Here is a 20,231-nt window from a genome sequence, read left to right as displayed (position 1 = left end):
TACAGAAAAAAAGCGAAAACGAGCCCAAGTTTCTGACTGCCATTTTTTTTAGAAAATCATCAATAACTTTTGACTAAGACAACGGTTAGTTCTGAAGCTTCCGTATACGGTTCAGGTCGCTAGGGCTACACGGGGGCTGAGAAATAGAGTTTTGTAATAAATACTTTAGTTTTGCTGTAAATCATTTTCTATTGGAAGTGTAGGTTCATTTTGCTTGGGAATATTACACCCCCTATTTTTGAGAGTGTAGGTTCACTTATTCAGCCGTCGTTTATCTGCGTCAGCTGGGAGACTGCAAAAACAAGGTTCTTCAGAGAAACCCAACTCTTTAGACTTTTGGTGTGTCCTGTGTGACGTTCGGTTAATTTTGACTGACCTGAATGCAAAACGAACTTCCCAAGTCGCCCTGATTAACTTTGTGCCACAAATAAAACTATAAAAACGTATTTAAAAGCAGACACAAAAAAGCAATACACTATATGTTTTTTGCTAGCAAAAAACAACAACAACGTAAGGGAGAAATTTGAAAGCAGGAAAGAATACGAGGAGCTATCATCCGTTAGGGGGGGGGGGACATTTAACAGATCCAGAACAGAAGAGAGGTATCAATCTCAGTATGGAAGGGTCAGGCGCCGAGCAGTACGTAGGGGCCATTGTTGCGGACCGACTGTTTCTTACCTGTAGCGGTACTTTCGTGCCTGAGGCGTCTGTGAAGCGAAGAGTTTAGCGAACAGAACCCGCGTGATGTTAAGAAAGAGAACGAAGTTCACCTGTAAAGAGACAGTAATGGAAGAACATTAGATCAGACTGCATAGTGTTACTGTTTCACGGGAAGTAGAAAATACGAGTAGCAGAGCGGGTTTGGAAAGGGTATATCCAGAGCCTGTTCTGACATTTCGGAACAAGCGGATTCATTATATGGTTGTAACTAGGGTTCCGTGTTTATGAGGTTTGTTATTCCCTTGTATATGGGAGTGCGTGTTTTTTTTTTATAAATTATGAATGGTCATATTTATCGGAAACGTCATAGTCATAACGTTCAAGGACAGCTCCCCGATATTGTGAAAAACAGCTCGGTATTTTATTTTAGGGGTATATCGGTGTATACCGAAAATGTTGAATTATAGTCATAACCTAACTTGGAGTGCCTGTACAACCGAAACAGAAACAGAAGTTACAAAAGAGCTCCGGGAAGCGTCTGACATCATCTGCTTTATCAAGCTGTTCATATAGACCGAGGGTTTCCGATTAAGTATAACTAAAAGACTGTGGCCCGCGGAGTGCCATGGTCTTTTCAGTGACGCTCGGCTCGCGGCCCGCTGCTATCAACGCAAAACAAGTCCGAGTACATTTACGCTACCGCCTAACGTGTGCCACAGTTACAGTGACTTGGCCCTCGCGTAATTCGGTATTATTGTAGCACGGTTGTCGTTTCTGAACCGCCTCCTGGGCGCGATTCTGAGGACTTCCACGCCATCTTCGTCTCCACTCTCAATTCCGCTCCCGTGCCTCACCCATACTTCGTCTACGACGAGCCTCCCCAGCGCGACGTAACTGAAATTTGCGTACTTCGGAACCACCTACGGACTTCCGAGGCTTACCCATGTGGAGCGCAAGTTCATCTGCTTTTTATGAAGTCGCTGTGGTGACGTAAAAACGCCGAGCTTTGATTGGCACAGATTGAATATTAATGGGTAGATTTCAACGCAAGCTGCCTTGACGTCTAGCCGCTATCCTTCCATCAAAGTGAATCAGAGCTCGGCTTGCTGACGTCACCACAAACCCTGCAAAAGGAGTTGACGAACTTGCGCTCCACATAGAGCGTGCAAGCTCGGCTGCTTGGATGGTCATATAGAAGCCGGAACAGCGCTCACCGTTCCCACAGACGACATGAGTAGCTTCGTTCGGTGCACCTGCACTTCCGGCACCGGTGCAGAAAAGTGTAGGGCAGAGTACTCCCTGTAAGTGTATTGAGATACGACAGGAAGTACAGCGCCCTACACTTCTCTGCACCAGTGCAGGAGTTGTTGGTAAATCGAACGAAGCTATTATATAGTCACACCGACAATGTGAGAACAGCACGGAGCAGCTTCAGTTGCCCCGACTATAGCGAGAGCTTCTTAGATTCGACAACTCTACCCCGCGACGTGCACTTCGAGCGCGCGCGCGCAGCCGAAGCGCGGCGGGAGGTATGGAGCGCGTGCTGGAGGCTGAGCGTTGCAAAGACGCACCGTGACGTTCTTATTCTGTCAGTGAACATAGTCATAGCTTTCTCTATACTAACAAAGTCTGGCAGATCGCAACGAGAAGCCGCCGCCGAAATGGAAAAGGTGGAGCGGCAGACAAGGAATGAGAGGAGGGCCACGTGGCGGGCGCCCCACAGTGGCGCGACGCCGAAACACACTTCTCCCGTGCGATGTGATGCCCGCTCGTGCTCCTCGCGTTCCTCGCGCTACCGCTTTTTTTCTCGTCGGGTTTGAAAATGATGCTTCGGGTCCTCGTCGCTGCAAAAGCTGTGTACTGACGTCCAGGTTTCCCGAGAATTGCTCTCTGCTACCAGAAATTCGCAATCCAAATCAGCGACCGGGCACTCTATGGCTCCGTCGTCAAACTCACAGGCTTTGTGAGGATAGGGGGACCCTATGATATAGTAGATCCATACAGCGATAGCTCACGTGTGCGCTGCAGCTAGCACGCCTTGCAGCGTCTCACAGCGCCAGCAGGAATGTTGACTAAGTGAGTTTGTGCCTTAGAGCATACTTTCTAAAGGCAACGTCGTGAAGTGGACGCCGCAACCCTAATTTCCATCTTAAGGTTTAGCTGCGTCCTATAATTGGTTATCATTGAAGCCATCGCGCAGAAGTCATGTTCACATTGTTTAAATTTTAGCAGGCGCGTCGCGACCCAGCTTCTAATATCTTGCGGTTAATTGTGTATTTTAGTCGCTAGAGCATCGACAGTTCGGACACAATCAGGGCACCCTAACAGTCAGCGGGCAAGGCCTGGGTGTGAAACAGCAGAGCGCTCCTAGCTGGCATTCACGGGTATTCGCCGCAGTGGCTGCACTTCGCTTCACATCTTGCAACATCGCTGTCCTGCCTGAACAAGAGATTCGCTGGCTTAACAAGACCGAATATTAATCGGACATGCGTTTAAATCATCGTGGAACAGGCACAGCCAACGGGAGGCTGCAGACATTTTCCTCGTTATGGTGTGAGTAAGTCATTGTGAAGCTACAATACTTCTGTGCTCTTTTGCATATTAAGAATACAGAACAACAGGGTGTGTGTCTCTTAACTTTAGCAAAGCAAAAGCTAAACAAAACAAAAGAAAACGCCTCCTCTCTAGGGTTTGCTCTTCTAAAGTAGAGAGAGTAGGGACTCTGAGGGAAGAGCCTCTCCTGCATTCTTAACCTCCAACAAACTGATAATCAGCTGCAGGCGTTTAACTTCACCCTTATCAATTACCCCTGGAGATGTGTGGAGCATTGAAACGCGTCTTCTCTTATACGTCCAGCGAACTCGATTCAGCATAGGTATTATCTATGCTCAGTTGAATTTTACTTCCGCTTCTGTTTGAGATATGGAATCGTTTTTAATTGCATACAACTCTTACAGTTAAGGTATCGTTTGGTTCACAACGTAAAGAAGCATATTCGAAAAAAAAATATTCGTGGACAATTCGAGGATGTTATTGTCCTTTCTAAAGTGACACTTTTTTTTTTATTAAACATAAGCAAATGTAATTCTGTCGTACAATCGCCACCAGAAAATCGGCAACAAGTGTGGACGGCCCGATCTTTCTTCGGCGATCGAATCTAGTCGGTGGCGAGTGCTTATTTCGCAAGTGTGAACGAGCCATGAGTATAAAATATTTCGAGTCGATATTTTTATATCGCTAAAACCTTTTATGTTGGACCTTGTTAGTCGCCGTGCGATTTTGGTATAGAAATTGCAATACAAAAAATAACACATTTCGACCTGCAAAAAGTGAGAAAATGTTAGCGAGGCAGTCTAAACCAACTGTACGTAACGCTTGAAACGTGAAAACCGTTGTATGCTACAGCGAAAGCCGACGGATGCTGTCGTCCAGACAGGACGTTCCGCATATCAATACGGCAATTATGGAGTAAAAAGAAAAAAAATTCATACCCTGGGGAGGAGCAAGTTCTTACAATAATAGAACGTATCATAGAGAAAGAAAGCAAATATTGAGAGTAAAGGCGAGATATTTTGCCTGACGCAACCAAACCAACTTCATTTTTGTGAAAAATGTAACAAAAACACATTAAACAGTATGACACGTACGTAGAGTTACCTAACTTTTTTTTTTTAAACTTCTAGCTCGTTTTCCTTGTTTTTATCAACAAGTGAAATTGGAAGTGAAATTCCCCTCATCTCCCAAGTTTATTCTTCTCGGGGTATTTCCAGAACACGTTTGTCGTCGCCATATTAATAATGCATGCATTTCATCACCATCTGCGGAGCTTTCCGCGAATTTCGCCTTCAAAAATGACCGGCGCGTCAGAGAAACAAAAACAAGAAAATAAGAAACCAGATGCTGAAATAAACATGAGGCACAACTCCGGCCCTGCCAGGTCAAAGCGTAATGAGGGAGCAGAGTGCGCTGCCCGCGCAGTCGTCCATTGTCGGCGCTGCGCCTGGCGAATGCTTTCCTCAAAATAGACGGACCCCGCGCTCGTTACATGAATAAACGATACGTCGCGAGGAACTCTCACCGAGCAGATTACAAGGTGCAGCGGAGTGGCTGCCCTTTGGCCCCTCGTCGGGAGATACTGCACTCCGTTTCACCTCACCCTGGGACCGACAGAGGACGCTACAAACCACTGGAGTCATTCAAGTGCCGCGTGAGAGTCGCGTGACACCCGGAAGAGACTCATCGACACGCGAGGCGTGTATTCATGTGATGCGTTCACAGCGCTAGGTTGGCGGGAATGGCTCGTAGCGTCCGTTGCGGTACATCGTAAGTTATAACGAAGTATAGACAGGGAGAGTAGAGTCACTAGCAATTGCCAACGGTCACGTGATTAAGGGAGAATGTGCCTATGCCATAGTGACAGCAACTTTGTTTGCTATTTGCTCGAATAGGAAGGCATACAGAAGAAGACTCTGTCTCCTTGTGGATAATGCCGGATTTGCAGCCACAAAACCGCTACAACAGGGACGTTTTAGCAAACCGTTACCGTGTTCCGCGTACCGCACTACCGCACCCTTTGAAGCAGGCTTTTAAGCACGCGCACGGGTGATTCCGTGACCGCTGCGCGAGCGTTCATAAACAGGTTTCAAATGTTCCATTAGTGCGGTACGCGGAACACGATAACGGTTTGATAAAAGTCCCCAATGCAATGTACAAACCGTATACGTAGTAGGTAGGTCCCCGGATCTTTTGCGACAGCGAAATGAATTGCACATAATACTGTGTTTGTGACGCGATAGAACCTTCGGAGGCTATTGAAATCTACCCAGGAAGCAAAATGGGATTTATCCAACTCTTTGAATGAAAATATTTGGCGTTATCTCGAGCCACCAACTGCAGGTGAGGAATATGCGACTGACACAATTACGTAGATACCGGTACCAGCGTAATTTAAATTATGCTTGATATGCCATGTTTCAGAGGTATACACTAATAAAAAAAAATTAACTAAAATAACTCTGCGTTTTTCTGGTCAAATTCAGAATTACGTAATTGTGACTAGTAAAACTTGATGCCCCCAACATATTTGTCAGCTGACAGAACATGACCAATGTCCAGGAGCTTGTCTTCTTGGTGAATGGTGTATTATAGTATATATTGGGTGTAATATAGAGATGTCTTTAGTGTTGTCCCCTTTTTTTGTCCGACGTCTCCCGTTCTTCAAATTTGTGTAACATCAACCTGCTCGCCTGCCTACTCACTCTATCTTCAACAATATACAAGGTGAGAGAATGCAGTGCGCATAATTTCCGTCAAGGCCGATGAAGTAAAACATAATTCTTCTACAGTGTACATACAAGCCGATTAGTTGCAATAAAATGTAACTAATCAAGGATATGCTATATGTAAGAACTCAGCTTGTAATAACTCTAATATCTAATTACTGTTTGCCGAATTCGGTGTCATTAAAAAAAGCTAATCCACAGAAGAGTAGGTCAGAAATTATGAAATAATAAATAAATGCGTGGTTGTGTCGCGACCACCGTTTGCTTTTACGAAGCCAGTGTTTCATCGTAAGCTCAGACTAGACACGCAACATATTTTGGTTGCAATCGTAGCCACTCGAAAAGGGGCGCCCGCCGGTTGCGGCATAATGGCCGACTTGATAACAACTTACTGCTCGCCACCAATCGCGCAGTATTTGCTTATTTTAGTGTTGCGTAAAGTACAGGGTGTTACAAAAAAAAATTTACACGGTCTTTTTTACCGCAAAAATAAACTAAGCATCGCCGAACGCTCATTCTCCGCCCAAATGTAGAGCTAGAGGTCACAACCATATGCCAAAGTTTCAGCCCGATCCGATAACTTAATCAAAAGTTATAAGTGATTTTCTGAAAATTCCAATGGGAAAATGGAGCCCATTTTTGCCCGTTTTCGGTTTCTGGTGCCATAGAGCCCCATGTGTTTGAAAACTCCGTCGGCCGCCATTTTCCCATTGAAATTTTCAGAAAATCGCTTATAACTTTTGACTAAGTTATCGGATCGGCCTGAAACTTTGGCATCTGGTTGTGACCTCTAGCTCTACCTTTGGGCGGAGAATCAGCGTTCGGCGATGCCTAGTTTATTTTTGCGGTAAAAAAGACCGTGTAAATTTTCTTTTGTGACACCCTGTACATATAAAATATACTTGAAGTAAATCACAAAGTTAACGAGAGGTCATGTACTCGAAGTAAAGTAGTAAGTACACGGGTTACGATCTACTTGAATTAAAGAACAATAAATACAATGTACTTCCAAAAAGTATAAGTGTATTCAAAACAATCTTTCATGGTGTCCTTTTATTCTCTATACAGTGTTTTCCTTTACAAAAATTAGCAATGAGTTTCAATTGAATATCTAATGTACTCTATCAGAATACGCTAAAACTCATTTGAAAATAAAATTATTTGTGCAAGTCTTTTTTTTAACCGGCATGAAGTGCTTTAGGGATAATCAGAGGTGCATCACATTTTTTTTTACGGAAATGGCGGCAAGTATTAGATAAAGTCCAGTGGACACCGAGTAGTTGTTTTACTCTCGCTGACGAAATGGTTAACATAGAAAAACTTATAAGTCACCTAGTTATATCAGTCTCATTCCGCCATTAATTTCGTCAAAGAAATGACCAGATAATGTCTCGAAAACGATAGCGCGTTTTCACACGACAATAGGACATTTGTTTGGCTTTCAAAATTGGGGATTCTACCTCGAAGACAGAAGTAGTGCTTTCCTCAAAGAGTTCGAGAACAAATGCGTTAGTAAAGTGCAAGTACGCGCCAAGAAAATGTACTTCAGATAAAGAACAAGTTTTCTAGACCTATTTGAATTAATAGATGAAGTACCATGCACTTAAATTACTTGTGAACATTGCCTTTTTTTGTATGTAAAAACATTGGAGAAATTATTAAGGCTTCCCGAACGATCTTCAAATCTTGGAAGATCTTCATATTCTAAGATTGGGGAGGAAAGAGAACGCAAAGAAGTCACTTTTGCGTTACCCTATAGCACACGATCTTCAAGTTTAGCACTAACAACGGGAGCACGAGATGAGCTTTAGAGTGGGTGCAGCATTTTGTTGCCTTCTTTGATGAGGATGCCGTGGGTACTCCTCCGGCAGTCGGCGAGAGTTCCTATGCTGGGGAAAAGCGAGGACAAGCACGTTTTTCAAACGACTCGTCTCCTTAAGCTCCGATAAAGAAGGAAAGGCGTCTTCGGCGCTAACTCCGCAGTTACTCGGCCTCACTCGCGACGTGTCCACACCCCGCGCCTCATAGTAGGGTTCTTGCAGTGGGGGATCGTGAACATTTTAGGCAATATTGGTCCCTTCATCTAATCCACTTCCTCCTTCCCACTCTGCCTAAGTCACATGCTTTCCCTCTTTTTGCAAATATCAGCCCATTGTCCAACATCTCATTACTTTTTATGCAGGAAAATTTGCTGACAAGCAAACCTACCACTGAAATTTGAAAGTAATTTATAATTCGAGTACAAGTTACTCAGAAAAACCAATTAAAATAAACTTCTAAGAACAGAAATAATTACGCAAATGAAAGCTGAAAAACTACTCAGAAAAGAAGTTGAACTACTTAAGTTGGGTGAAGCAGTTGAACTACGTACACGTCTGGTTCTTTGCCACCAGTCTGATATAAATCAAATAGACGTGATTTGTATAATATATATATATATATATATATATATTTATATATAACTGAGAAGAAAAGAAAACCCTCGGTGAAAACAGGAAGGCCGGAATACGTTGTTGCTATTTTCACCAAGGTATTTTTTCTTCTCAGTTATATACCCACGCCTTCAGCCCCCCGCCGCTACACACACACACACACACACACACACACACACACACACACACACACATATATATATATATAATTAATTTTCTCAAGAAACATGTGATGTTTTTCTTTCTTTTTTTATCTAGGTTTTAGGATTGCGCTTGGTCGGCTGAGCGCGCACCCCGAGTAAGAGAACACTAACAAGCGTATCAGAAAAGCCACATAACTGCTTCTTCTAGTATTTTGAAAATATGTGTTCAAAGCTGCTAGGGGTTCGTGGAGGCACGAACGAATTAAACAATTAATGAATCAGCCAGTTTATTGATCATACCTGGTGCCCTTTGTGCGCCTCTAGGAAACCATTGCAGTTAGAACGTATAATATATGAATATGTATTTAGCCCGGATGTTGTGGCTTCCAGGGAAATTAATTATTTCAGGTATCGCTCTACAAACAAGGTCAAGCAAGGTTCTCCAAGGCCAAGTTTGAAAAGATGTAAATAACTCTTCAGTTTAAGATTAATTACTTCATTGGTTTAACAACGTGTCCACGAAGGGAACAGCCCAACTTTCTTAATGGCCCGGGAAGTACAGTCACTTATTGCGTTTAACAGTCGCTGTAAGTGTGCTTTGCAACATTCTTACATAATAGGAGGTTTAAACCGAAATCATTTCTTTTACGCTAAAAAGAAGGGCAGAAGGCACATGGAAAAAATATTTCTACTCATTGTTAATCGTTTGTGCGTGCAGACATATTGTGTCACTTTAAATGCAATGACTGAAACTACTGAAAGGAGCTTTGCTAGCGGCATAAACTATAGTCAGATATATCGTAAAGATTTTGCCAAACGGCGTTCCTAAAGACAAGTTACCACCATAGGGTGCTCTTCCAAGAAGCACAAGCAGTCCGCAACCGAGGAGCACGTCGCGCTGCCCTTGCGTATCTCGTCATCACTATTGCCTTTTCCAGTTTTTCCGAGAAGCTATCGGTTGCCCCGGCTGATACGAGGAGGCGTTTATCTACTGTGTTTTTAACTCGTGCACGAATATATAAATTCAGCTAGTAGGACTCTTCAGGTCAACTTGGAAATAAATCTAGAATAAGGTTTTTTACAAAGAAATAAGAAAGAACATCTGGTCAAACTCTTGAACATCAAATATCTTGAAAACCGTAGGCTTAGCAAAACAAAACTGGACAACACATTCGTCTGTGCGGGTGCTGCCCACATTTGTGACCTAATTCTTATGTCTCCAAGTCTCCAAGTGTCTTATGTCTCCAAGTGTATGCCGCAACGTGCTTTCTGAAAGTGAAGAAATGCGATCGCTTGATGTCGAAGCGCTTTATGAAATCTGGGATTACAGTCAGTGTGCTGGCAATCTGGAGGGAGTTTACTATGATGAATTTAACCCGATACTGGGGAAGGAGGAGGAAGACTTAGTGTAATTCCACTGTAAAATATTGTTCCTACTTGTTCTCCACTCGCGGGTTGAAATAATCGTCATGAAATATGTTGGAAATGCCGATCGGAGTTTATAGGGTTTGTGATCAAAATGTTCCGGGACTGAATTTGGCAAAGTAAAAAGAGAAGGTAGCAGAGTGAGTGATTCGCGCTCAACAGTCTAAGGCAGGGAGCTTTCTGCATGATTATTCCAAAGGGCGTCGCTCTGAGAACATTTGGCACAGTGCTGAACTGTTTTGTTAGACCACAATCACAACCCCAATGACGATCTCTCCATAGACTGCACACCAGAGAGAGAGCGAACATCAATTCTACGCCAAGCTTAGTGGATCAGAAACGGAGATTTTCGAGATAATTTAAAACGTTTATGTCAAAAAATAGTGAGGTGTGCGAGTGGTTTTGAATGTAACTCGTGCTTCAGGAATGTCAGAACGTCACTGAAGTCAAGGAAAGGTTCAATAGAGTCGCCCTACCGGTCTTCGTATTCTAGCGATGTTCTGCCTTTCTTGAAGCACGAGTACCAAGGCTTTTTGACCCAAGCCTGCTGAATATTTTCAAAGATCTGTGTTTTTATATTTTATGAGCTTGATGCAGAATTGATGCTCGTTTTTGTTCTGGTTTGCAGCCTATGGTGAATTTGCTATTGTGCCCGTGCACGTGGTCATGAAAACTCGTGTAACGCAACTCCAAATAGGCACAAAGCGACGCCCCTTGGTATAACGACATAAGAAAGTCCCTTCTTTGGATAGCTTCTCGGATATAACGGTGCTGCACTCTTTTTAGGCTACAAAATCAGTCTCGGAACTTTTTGAACATACCCCGTAATAACTGTAAGGTAAGCGTAACAAAAATATCAACCGGCGTGTGGAAATAATGCTCGCGTATTACTCTTGCTTAACGTATTTTAATCAAATGTTATTGCGCAACGTTTCCGTGATGTATCGTTAGCCTAATGAACATGTCAAACTACAGGATTACATGCATAAAAAATCACTAGCAGAAGATGAAAAACTATCCATTCTAACAATTGCCCGAAATGCCCCGGAAAGAAAGGCTGCGTACAGCTAACCATTCCCGAGGAATGCGTCGATACTGTGGTTTGAGTACCCAGTTCCGCGGCAATCCGAATGATATTTGATAATAGTTACGAAGAAGTATCTGAATCTCACGCGCATATTATTTCAATAACCGAAAAAAAAACACTACAAAATACTTGTCTCCAGACAAATTTAATGACGCACGTTCAACCATCTGAATACGCACATGCTGTAGTAAGGGAAGCAAAAGCAACGGAGCACGTGGTCTATTATCGGTATACGCTTCTTCCTGCTTCGTGATTGGTTCTTCGGTGGCCATATCGGCTAACGCAGCAATCCCATTGGCTGCGCAGAAGTAATGAGATGTTCAAAACTCGTGTGTAGCGGACATACGGACACAAAGTATCTCAAAAGCTTTATTAGAATTTCAAAATGGACGAGCTCAATAATATACCCCGTTTCATCTCAAGTCCGAGCCGTTCTAAAGCTACGAGCCAAAAGGCCAATCGAGCTTTTTGGAAAGCGCTAGATCAGGACACTTGTGGTATATATTTTCGCGCGTTACCGCCAACCGATCGAACCAAGCGCCATGAATCCGTCGTGATATCGTGTTTTAGCTTGTGCGATGGTGCTCATGTTGCAATGAGCAGTTGGCCCCTTCTCCGATTTCAGTTGAAATGGAGCATTGAAGAAACCAACCTCGCTACCGGCCCCGCGCGTGTTACCTGATGCCTGCCCTCTCCATCAGCGAACGGAGAATCTTCCCAACATTTTGATAACACGCAACCTCTACAACGTCTTTTTCTTTTTCTTTTCTTTATGTTGAACGCGCGGTCTCGTTTGCCGAGACACGTTTGTCCACTTGTGTTTAACGGGTGCCTCGAGGCTTCTCGTCTGAACCTTTCGTTTCGAACGCATTATTTATACCCAAAACCGCCGTTAGAGGAAACTTTCACTCTAGGAAGCTTAAAGAACCTAAAATGAAATGTAATTCTCTTTTAGACAAAGAACGATTTCTGCAAACGCCAAACAAAGCAACAAAACTCAGTTCCTTCAAGTCGAAAGCATTTAGTTATTGCGGGAAGAAGAATAATACCTGCAGCTTGTTGATACGATTGTTAGAAAGAGTTTATTCGCTTCCCGCTACTTGTCGTCATCGGGGTCCGTTTGAGTTATTTATGTGTGGCCAGTCACGTTACGCCGATGCGTTTAGGACCCAGAGTTTGTTCCATTCCGAATTTAAAAAAAAAGGAGATACAGAATCTATGCGTGATTAAGAGTTAGAATTGCACGCGCGGGTGGTCGGGAAAATGTTGTCATTGCAAGTAAAGGCACCGGTACGCTTCGGTGAATTGATGCGTACAAACGAGCCAGATCTATGATTTAATGCAGGTACACTCAGCGTAAATATGGATTGGTCTAGTTTTGTGCTAGCCACGAGATGCAAAAGGCAGCGTGGCGTGCCTCTAGCAGGATAATCTATAAAACTGACTATGATAATGAAAAAGGTTGCCGCTTCAACTTTCTTTTTTTGTTGTTTTTTACTGCTTATAATTTTAAGGGGTTTTCTGTCCCCCAGCACGAAGGCCGTTGGGCCAAATCACACTGCCGCACTATCTACTTATTTGGTCTGTTATGACAACAATTTTGTTTTGTCTTTATCTGTGTCAAAGGGCTCGTGTTTTAAATATCGAAATGCGATAGACCATTAAACGCCTCAGTGAGACCAAAGGTTTTTTTTCCTTTCTAACACTATTAGGTATATTAAGGCTGCTGATGTTTTCACAAAATTTTATAGCTCCGATTCGTTGACGTAAAACTGCATAGTCGTCTGGTGTCTCTACCGGACGGGTACGCATGGCATCGTCGTATGAACTGAACTTTTGAGTTTCAATGCGATTCATTCTTGCAAGTTTATTGCAGCATCGGGGTAAACATATCATTGAGTGTGAAGAAACATTGCCGTTAGCCATTTTTTATTTAACTCCTTCACTATGGATAAAATAGGAGGTGGGGTGGAACGCAGTTTTTTTTTTTTTTGCAAACTTTGACAGATATTTGCGGAGGCAGAACTACCATTTTTCGACGGACGACCTAGAATTGAAACTATGAGCCAGTAAGAAATTAAGCGTTGGTATAACAAAGTGCCGTCAGAGAACAGTTCACAGAATGATTCTTAAAAACAGTGGTAATCACCTTTCTCATAATCCGTGTGTCTCTAGATCTGTATGTGGCTATATCGAAAATAACCATGCCGATAATTCTGAGCCGCTGTAGGCGTAGCGGACACGTATATGTTTGGTATGAGAGTTTCAAGGACTAAAAATGCTCAACGTGTCTGCCTTAATAATGGATAAAACTTCAGTTCAAAGGGGAGGAAACCACATGTGTATACTGCGTGCGGGGCAAAGCAAGTGTTCCTCCGAAGTTTGATGTGAAAACTACGTAAATTCAGCTATTTCCTAAAACGAGTGACTTGTTTTACTAATATATAGGATTGCATTGTCCAGATTGTGTTTCTATTAAGCACCAAACTGCATAATAGTTTTAAACAGAGATGAAAGCTGCACCCACTTGTAGGTTAGGAGCAAAAACGGTCAAACAAAAACTGAAGTATAGTTTTGTCAGAAGGGGGAAGAGTGCAGCCGAGGTAAATAAACGACATTGTCGAAAACCCTCAGAAAAAGGGAAATAAAAAAAAATCGGAAAATACAACACAAGTTCTCAAACGCAGCTGAGTTTATTGACACGGAAACACCAATAAATTTACTTTGAGACGGAAAAAAGGGAAAAAGGAACTTTAATGGACAGACCACGACTTAACAAACAGTCGGACCGGCTGTTGGTCGTGTTTTTTCGTCTGAAAGTGCAGTTATTGGTGCTTCCGTCTCAAAGTGCATTTATTCGTGCTTCCGTGTCAATAAACTCAGCTGTGTTTGAGAACTTGTGTTGTCTTGTCCGTTCTTTTATTTCCCCTTTTTCTCAGGGTTTTCAACTGTGAAGCATTGTTCTGCGTAATTTTATTATTTAAGTTGACCGTCATGCGTTGCTTTCAGTTCTTTAGTCATAGCCTTTCTCGTCATCAAATGGGGGCTGGGAGACATGAAAAAAAAAAAAGGTTCTTTTTCTGAACAGCTGGATATTAATAAGAAGTCACAAAACGAATTTACAACGAAAAGTAAAGTATTTAGATAGCTATATTTACCGCACGAAAGAAATTTGGAGTTGGCACCCGCGGGCGCCGAGAAAAAGTGGCCGCTATTTAGCACATGACTGGCCGCTATTCGTCACGTGGCACTTGGCCTCTTTCGGAAGCTTCCTATGGTCTCTAAAAGTTGGTTATTCATCTTTATTTAAAGTACAACGCAAAACGAAAATTAATGCGTAAGTCTCGGAGCCCAAAGGAAGCTTCTGAAAGAGCGCAATCACCACGTGAAAGACCTCTGCGCCGCTCAGAGATTGACGGTAATGGTGGCTGCTGTGCTCGCTTCCGGCGGCGGCGCCATGGAGAAACGCCATGAATCGGCGGCGCACCCCAATTCATACTTTTTAAAACGTGTTGAGGATGTTGTGGGGATCGCAGTGTTGGGGGCGTAAACAGTCTGATCACCAGAATTCTGTCGGCAAGCTTGGTGATCCCCGTGGTAATGATTTTTAAATGTGGAATATACGCTGAACGCGATCATCGCGCAAGCATGTGATTTTAACTCGTGCCAACCAATGCCCCGACATATATTTAGTTAGTGGATAGAGCCCAATCACTGCACTGACGCAATTAGTCAAACCTTAACAATCTGTCGAACTCAAACCTTGCCCTGTGCTTTGCTAACCCAATCTCCTGGTAATGATAACCATTGGCAGCACATAATCGGCTCCAGGTCATGCGGCCGCTTGTACTGGTTGCGAATTTTGGGCGTAAACGCTTTTCGTTTTCCTCGATTTTTTTTTTTTTTGCAACTGTTATTGCCCAGAGAGAAATAAATTAAAGCGTGTTTGATAAGTTATGCATCTTGAGAAATAATTCTAAGCAGTATTTACTGAATGAGAATCAAATTGTTATATGGCGCCTTTGAAAGAACACAAAAATATTAACAAAAAAAAAATTAAACACACATTTCGTTATTTTAATCGAAATACAATTGTTAGCGCAATATCTACGCCGCCAGACGCAATGTAGGTAGTGAAAGCCATGCTACACTCTCCGCGGCTTAACGTATAGTTACGCTTATTTTCTCGGCTCTCGTCAGTTGGAGAAATGTTTGACGTGATGGTATGTTCCTTATAAAATTCTTTCTACGTGCCGCAGTATTCATTTATTTGACATATTTGTATGTTTGAGAAACAACCAATGTAGCGTCATTATCGTTTTTTTTTAATTTTGTCGAGGACTTCTTTTTCGCATTGGTTTCAAACTACAGGGTGTCACAAAAGAGAATTTACACGGTCTTTTTTACCGCAAAAATAAACTAGGCATCACCGAACGCTCATTCTCCGCCCAAAGGTAGCGCTAGAAATCACAATCAGATGCCAAAGTTTCAGCCCGATCCGATGACCTAAATGTTATAAGTGATTTTCTGAAAATGTTAATGGGAAAATGGCGGCCGACGGAGTTTTCGAACACATGTGGCTCTATGGTGCCAGAAACCGAAAACGGGCCTAAATGGGCTCCATTTTCCCATTCAAAATTTTCAGAAAATCACTTATAATTTTTGATTAAGTTATCGGATCAGGCTGAAACTTTGGAATCTGGTTGTGACCTCCAGCGCTACCTTTGGGCGGAGAATGAGCGTTCGGCGATGTCTAGTTTCTTTTTGAGGTAAAAAAAAAACGAGTAAATTTTCTGTTGTGACACCCTTTATAGCAAACATGGCTGGCGGCGAAGGTGGCGAGCGGTTTTACACGCCGCGTAGCTTGTTGAACTCGCCTATTTTCATGAGTACGAGTCGTTCCGCGCCCATGGATGTGTTGAGAGTCAACCGACTTATTTTGCAGCAAACAATTGCCGTAAGTACACGGCACTGGAACAGGTGCTTGTTTTCGTAGCGGGACTGGTTTAAGCCTAGCGCCCTACGTGAGCTATTTCCTTTTATCCGGTTTCTTTTGTTCGTTGGCTCTTTTTGATGCTAAATAGATGTGTTGGCTCCCTTAAAGCGGCCGTGCTACTCTGAGGTATGTAGCAAGCGTCGTGATGGCGACCATCGTTTTAGTATTTGAGAGGTAACCTGCACAGGTTAAAATATCCGAGCTATTTGGCTGGGAAAAGTTGCGTGTTCGTCTCGCATCAGGTTTGTCCAGGTATGTTTCCATCATTTCGTTTCAGAAGGACCGTAGCTTTCAAGTTTTGAGCAGTGAATTTGGCTTGCTATGAAGTGAATATTTTTAGACCGCCTTCAAATTGTTTGTTTTGACGCTCACCCACCTCACTCGCAAACGCCATGCAAAAAACAAAAAGGCAGAAAAGTGGAAAGTATTGTATATTGATTTTGTCTAAAATATTACTTCTTTCAGTGGCTTTTTAGCGCATAGCAACAGACACTGACAGACGCTTATTTTAGACCGCGGCTCGTCCATAATGGAACGCTAGAACACAACTCTCAAGGTCGCATCTTCTGCGCGTTGCTGACGGTTTTAGACGGGGGCCGAATAGCAGACGGACGCAAGCGATGGCGGATGCGGATAGGCGGCTTTCATGGCCACGTCTAACTGGCGTTTAAAGTGGTAGTACAGTGTGTTCTCATAGCGGACAATGTCGACGCTGCCGGGCGTCTACCCACACGACTAGCAGACGGTGTCAGATGGCAGTCTATACGCACAGGACATTATGACAGGGAGACATTTGGCTCGCGTACGTGTTCAGCCGGACAGCCAAGCCAATCCAGCAGTAATCAGTGTGACAACCGTTTTGTGCGCAGGGCCTGGAGTGGGTGGTGAACTTCACCTAAATTGAACCTAACGTCGCAAATAGTGCGGAAAACAAATTTCGTGAAATGCGTTTTAAAGAATATCTGTCCCGTTTAAGCCCTTTAAACCATTTTTTTTTTTCATTTCAGTGTTTATTTAAGCTAGAAATGCTTCTGCAGAAAAAAAGGGACATTCCGCATTGTAGGGTACACGAAAAGATTCATAATTAAACATCAATAAAAAATACTTTTGTAGGTATTTACTCAGATATTATTTTAATAAAATCATCTAAGCAGTGGCAGCAGAGCGTTGCCGCAGGATACTGCCCAGAGCGGCATTACTACCAAAAGCTCGCGCTGCTCCTTCGCAGTAGGCTCTTCAGCGTGCTCCAGGAGCGTTGCCATTTCCCCGGTAGCCTGAGGCAATGCTGTGCTAAAATTGCCTACGAACATTCTGGAAACGGTAACAATAGACATTTCCTGGAAGCAGAGTTTTGCCAATTTTCTGCGATTCTCTTGGTGGGTTTTTCGGCACAAGTCGTTCAGCACTAATGGGGTACTGAACCAAACATTTCAGCGTCCATAATAAGTGAGGCGCTAACTTTCCACGAGCCAACAGCCACCGGTGTGCGCGAGCACACACAACGAATTTGACGTCATAATCTTCCATTCACGCTCAAGACGACTGAGAAATGTATGGGCTCCGGGCCAAAGGAGAATAACGACAGGCTTTCCATCTCCACAAGTGAAAGCTGCGTGCATGTGTTTTATACCGGACCACACTGTAGAGAAGAAAATCTCGTTTTTATACTCCTCCCCCGAGCCCACACATTTCACTCTCATCTTAAGCGTGAATGGAGGCCTATGACGTCAATTTCGTTGCGTGCGCTCGCGCACACTTGTGGCTACTGGCTCGTGGAAAGATCGTGTTCCAGATATTATGGGTGCTGAAATGTTTGTTTCAGTATCCCTTTAATGAGGAATTCTGCCGGACATTCTGCCACACACTGTACGAATACCACCAGGAAGACAAGGGGTGCGCCTGTCTCTCAAACGACGCAAGTATTGTAACTGACAAAGCATAAAGAGCGGGGAGGCACTTCAGTTGTCCCGTCTCTTCCGCGAGATCTTTACATCGACGAAGCTTCGTGTCTTGCGCACCTCCCGCTGGTGGGCGCAGCCGGAGCACGGTATGGAGCGCTTGATAGAAACCAGGCGTTAAAAATAATACCCACACACGCATGCACACCTGCTCTTCTCATTTTGTCAAAGACCTTAGTTGGCCCACGCAGCGCCACCTAACTTTCGTCAGCATCGCTGCTAACCCGCACGTTCAGTGTCTCCTGTTTGGCGGCCACTTGTTCCAAGCATGAGCTAATTTTCCGCTAGTGTCGGGTCATGGATTCACCACCAATGAGGTCATGCGTAGGCGGCCTTGTCTTCTAGTGGTATTGGCCGGGGTCACCTGTTCAGTATCGTGCGTCTCACTGGGTGATAGGGATCGGCACGGATGTCTGCCGTTCGTCGGTTTGAGGCAGCGCCGTTTCCGGATTAGCGTCCGCACAAAGCACAACTCGCCTCGCCACTTCCCGAAGATTTGGCCGATTCCTGACTACGAGAGTAGATTGAAAAATTTTCCGGAACGAAAATGAAAACAAGATATGTCTGATTTAACTTATACTTTATTTTTTTTTTTAGAAATTATCCCTCCGAAGCTCGACACACTGGGTCCAGAGTTTCTACAGCTTTTTGGTTCCCTCCCGGAAGTGACGGTCTTCCAGATTCCCAAAATACCCGTTCACAGTATCCATCGCTTCCGGCTTTCCGCTACCCTCACCACTAACTACTACCGCTACTTCACTCGACAAAAATCTCATTCCCGCCAGGAATGTCTTCAGCTTCGGGAATAGGTGGAAGTTCGAGGGAGCCACAACAGGCGACTGTGGTTGATGCGGAAGGAGTTTTAACTTCAGTTCCGTCAGATTTTGCTGAGTTCCTGCTCTTCAACGGGCGGAAGCATTGTCGTAATGAAAAACAAAAAAAACAACAAAAAAACTTGTATTTTGTCCATTCATGGGCGTTTCTCTTAAATTACTTGGTTCCATGTGTGCAAAGTGAGTTATGTAGTACTGACCAGTAACAGGTTTTGCATTTTTAAGGTAATCAATGAGGAAGATTCTTTTCGGATCCCCCGAAAATATCTATTGCCATCACCTTGTTAGCAGACTGAATGGTCTTTGCATTTCTCAGAGCCGATTCACCGGGCCCAGTTCATTGGCACGTTTAAGGTCTTGTTTCTGGCGTGTAATGGAGAACCCAGGTCCCGTCCATTGCTGCAAATCGTCGCTTGCAATCCGTTGGATTTGCCGGAAACACTTGCAAACTGTCAGTTGCCGTTCGGGCTCGAATGCGTTTTCGCTCCGGGTTTACAGAAAGTCTCTTTAATCCCAATTCATAGTGTAAAATAGGTACAACTTCTTCAGAACAGATACGCACTGCTTCCTTAATTTCACGCACTTTTATGTGGCGGTCTTTCATAATCACGTCATGAATTTTATCCGCAACGTTTGGTGTGGTAGCTGTTTTTGGACGTCCTGAACGTGGTTCAACAGTTGCGTCCGTACGACCACGCTTGATATTGGGAAGCCAAAATCTGACGATGTAAAGCGAAGGTGACGGGTCCTCAAGAACACAACTCGACCTGGATTTGACTTTAGTCGTAGTGTTTCTCTCAGAGTAAAAAATAGAAAATTATTACCACTCGCATTTTGTTTTTGTCCATTCTTGAAAACGTTCACGGTTCCTCGACTAGACTGCTTCTCAAAGCCAGATTTTTTTAGATATCAATTTGACATTTGCGCCCATTTGATACAAAAGTGTGGCGAACACATGGACATAAAAATATCATGGAAAGAAAAAAGCCCCCTACAGGCGATTCCGGAAACTTTTCAATCTAACCTTTCCGCTCACTCCTAAGCTGATAGTGCGGTGGCAGCTATGCTTTTGCCGGAACAGTCGACCACCTTACTTTTACAAACTGACCTCGCTCTCTGCACGTAGCTATTGGCGGGGTCGTGATCACGCGGGGAAAGATCGACGCACGACTGGTGTTTCAACAAGCACGTTGCCTCTACCGTAATGTCAGCTTAGGAATGAAGGAAGTACCGCGCGGGGCACGTGACTTAACGTAACGTTTGAGCTATGAACCTACTAATAACGTTACTAGATTACCTCAGTCGGGGAACTCCCGATGAGAGAGGCATTCCTCATCACTCACTGCAGCCCGCCTTCCGTCGTCTGAAGCGCCATCTAGATTTGCGTTCCAGAACTGCTGGTTTCATTGAGTACG

The 20,231-nt window shown here is 43.7% G+C and overlaps 1 protein-coding gene across 1 annotated transcript in view; it reads right to left on the bottom strand.

The window, feature by feature from the left end:
• Window positions 1-20,231, bottom strand: part of LOC120841730 (parathyroid hormone/parathyroid hormone-related peptide receptor-like) — a 327,477-nt gene that overhangs the window by 56,952 nt on the left and 250,294 nt on the right. Inside the window, exon 9 of the mRNA XM_042293968.1 lies at window positions 679-770. Within this exon, the coding sequence (XP_042149902.1) occupies window positions 679-770 (92 nt within the window). The remainder of the gene's footprint in view (window positions 1-678; window positions 771-20,231) is intronic.

This window comes from Ixodes scapularis, unplaced genomic scaffold, assembly GCF_016920785.2.
Source record: "Ixodes scapularis isolate PalLabHiFi unplaced genomic scaffold, ASM1692078v2 PGA_scaffold5__190_contigs__length_132052651, whole genome shotgun sequence".
NCBI classification, from domain to species: domain Eukaryota; kingdom Metazoa; phylum Arthropoda; class Arachnida; order Ixodida; family Ixodidae; genus Ixodes; species Ixodes scapularis.
This window is presented reverse-complemented; position numbering and strand designations above follow the sequence as displayed.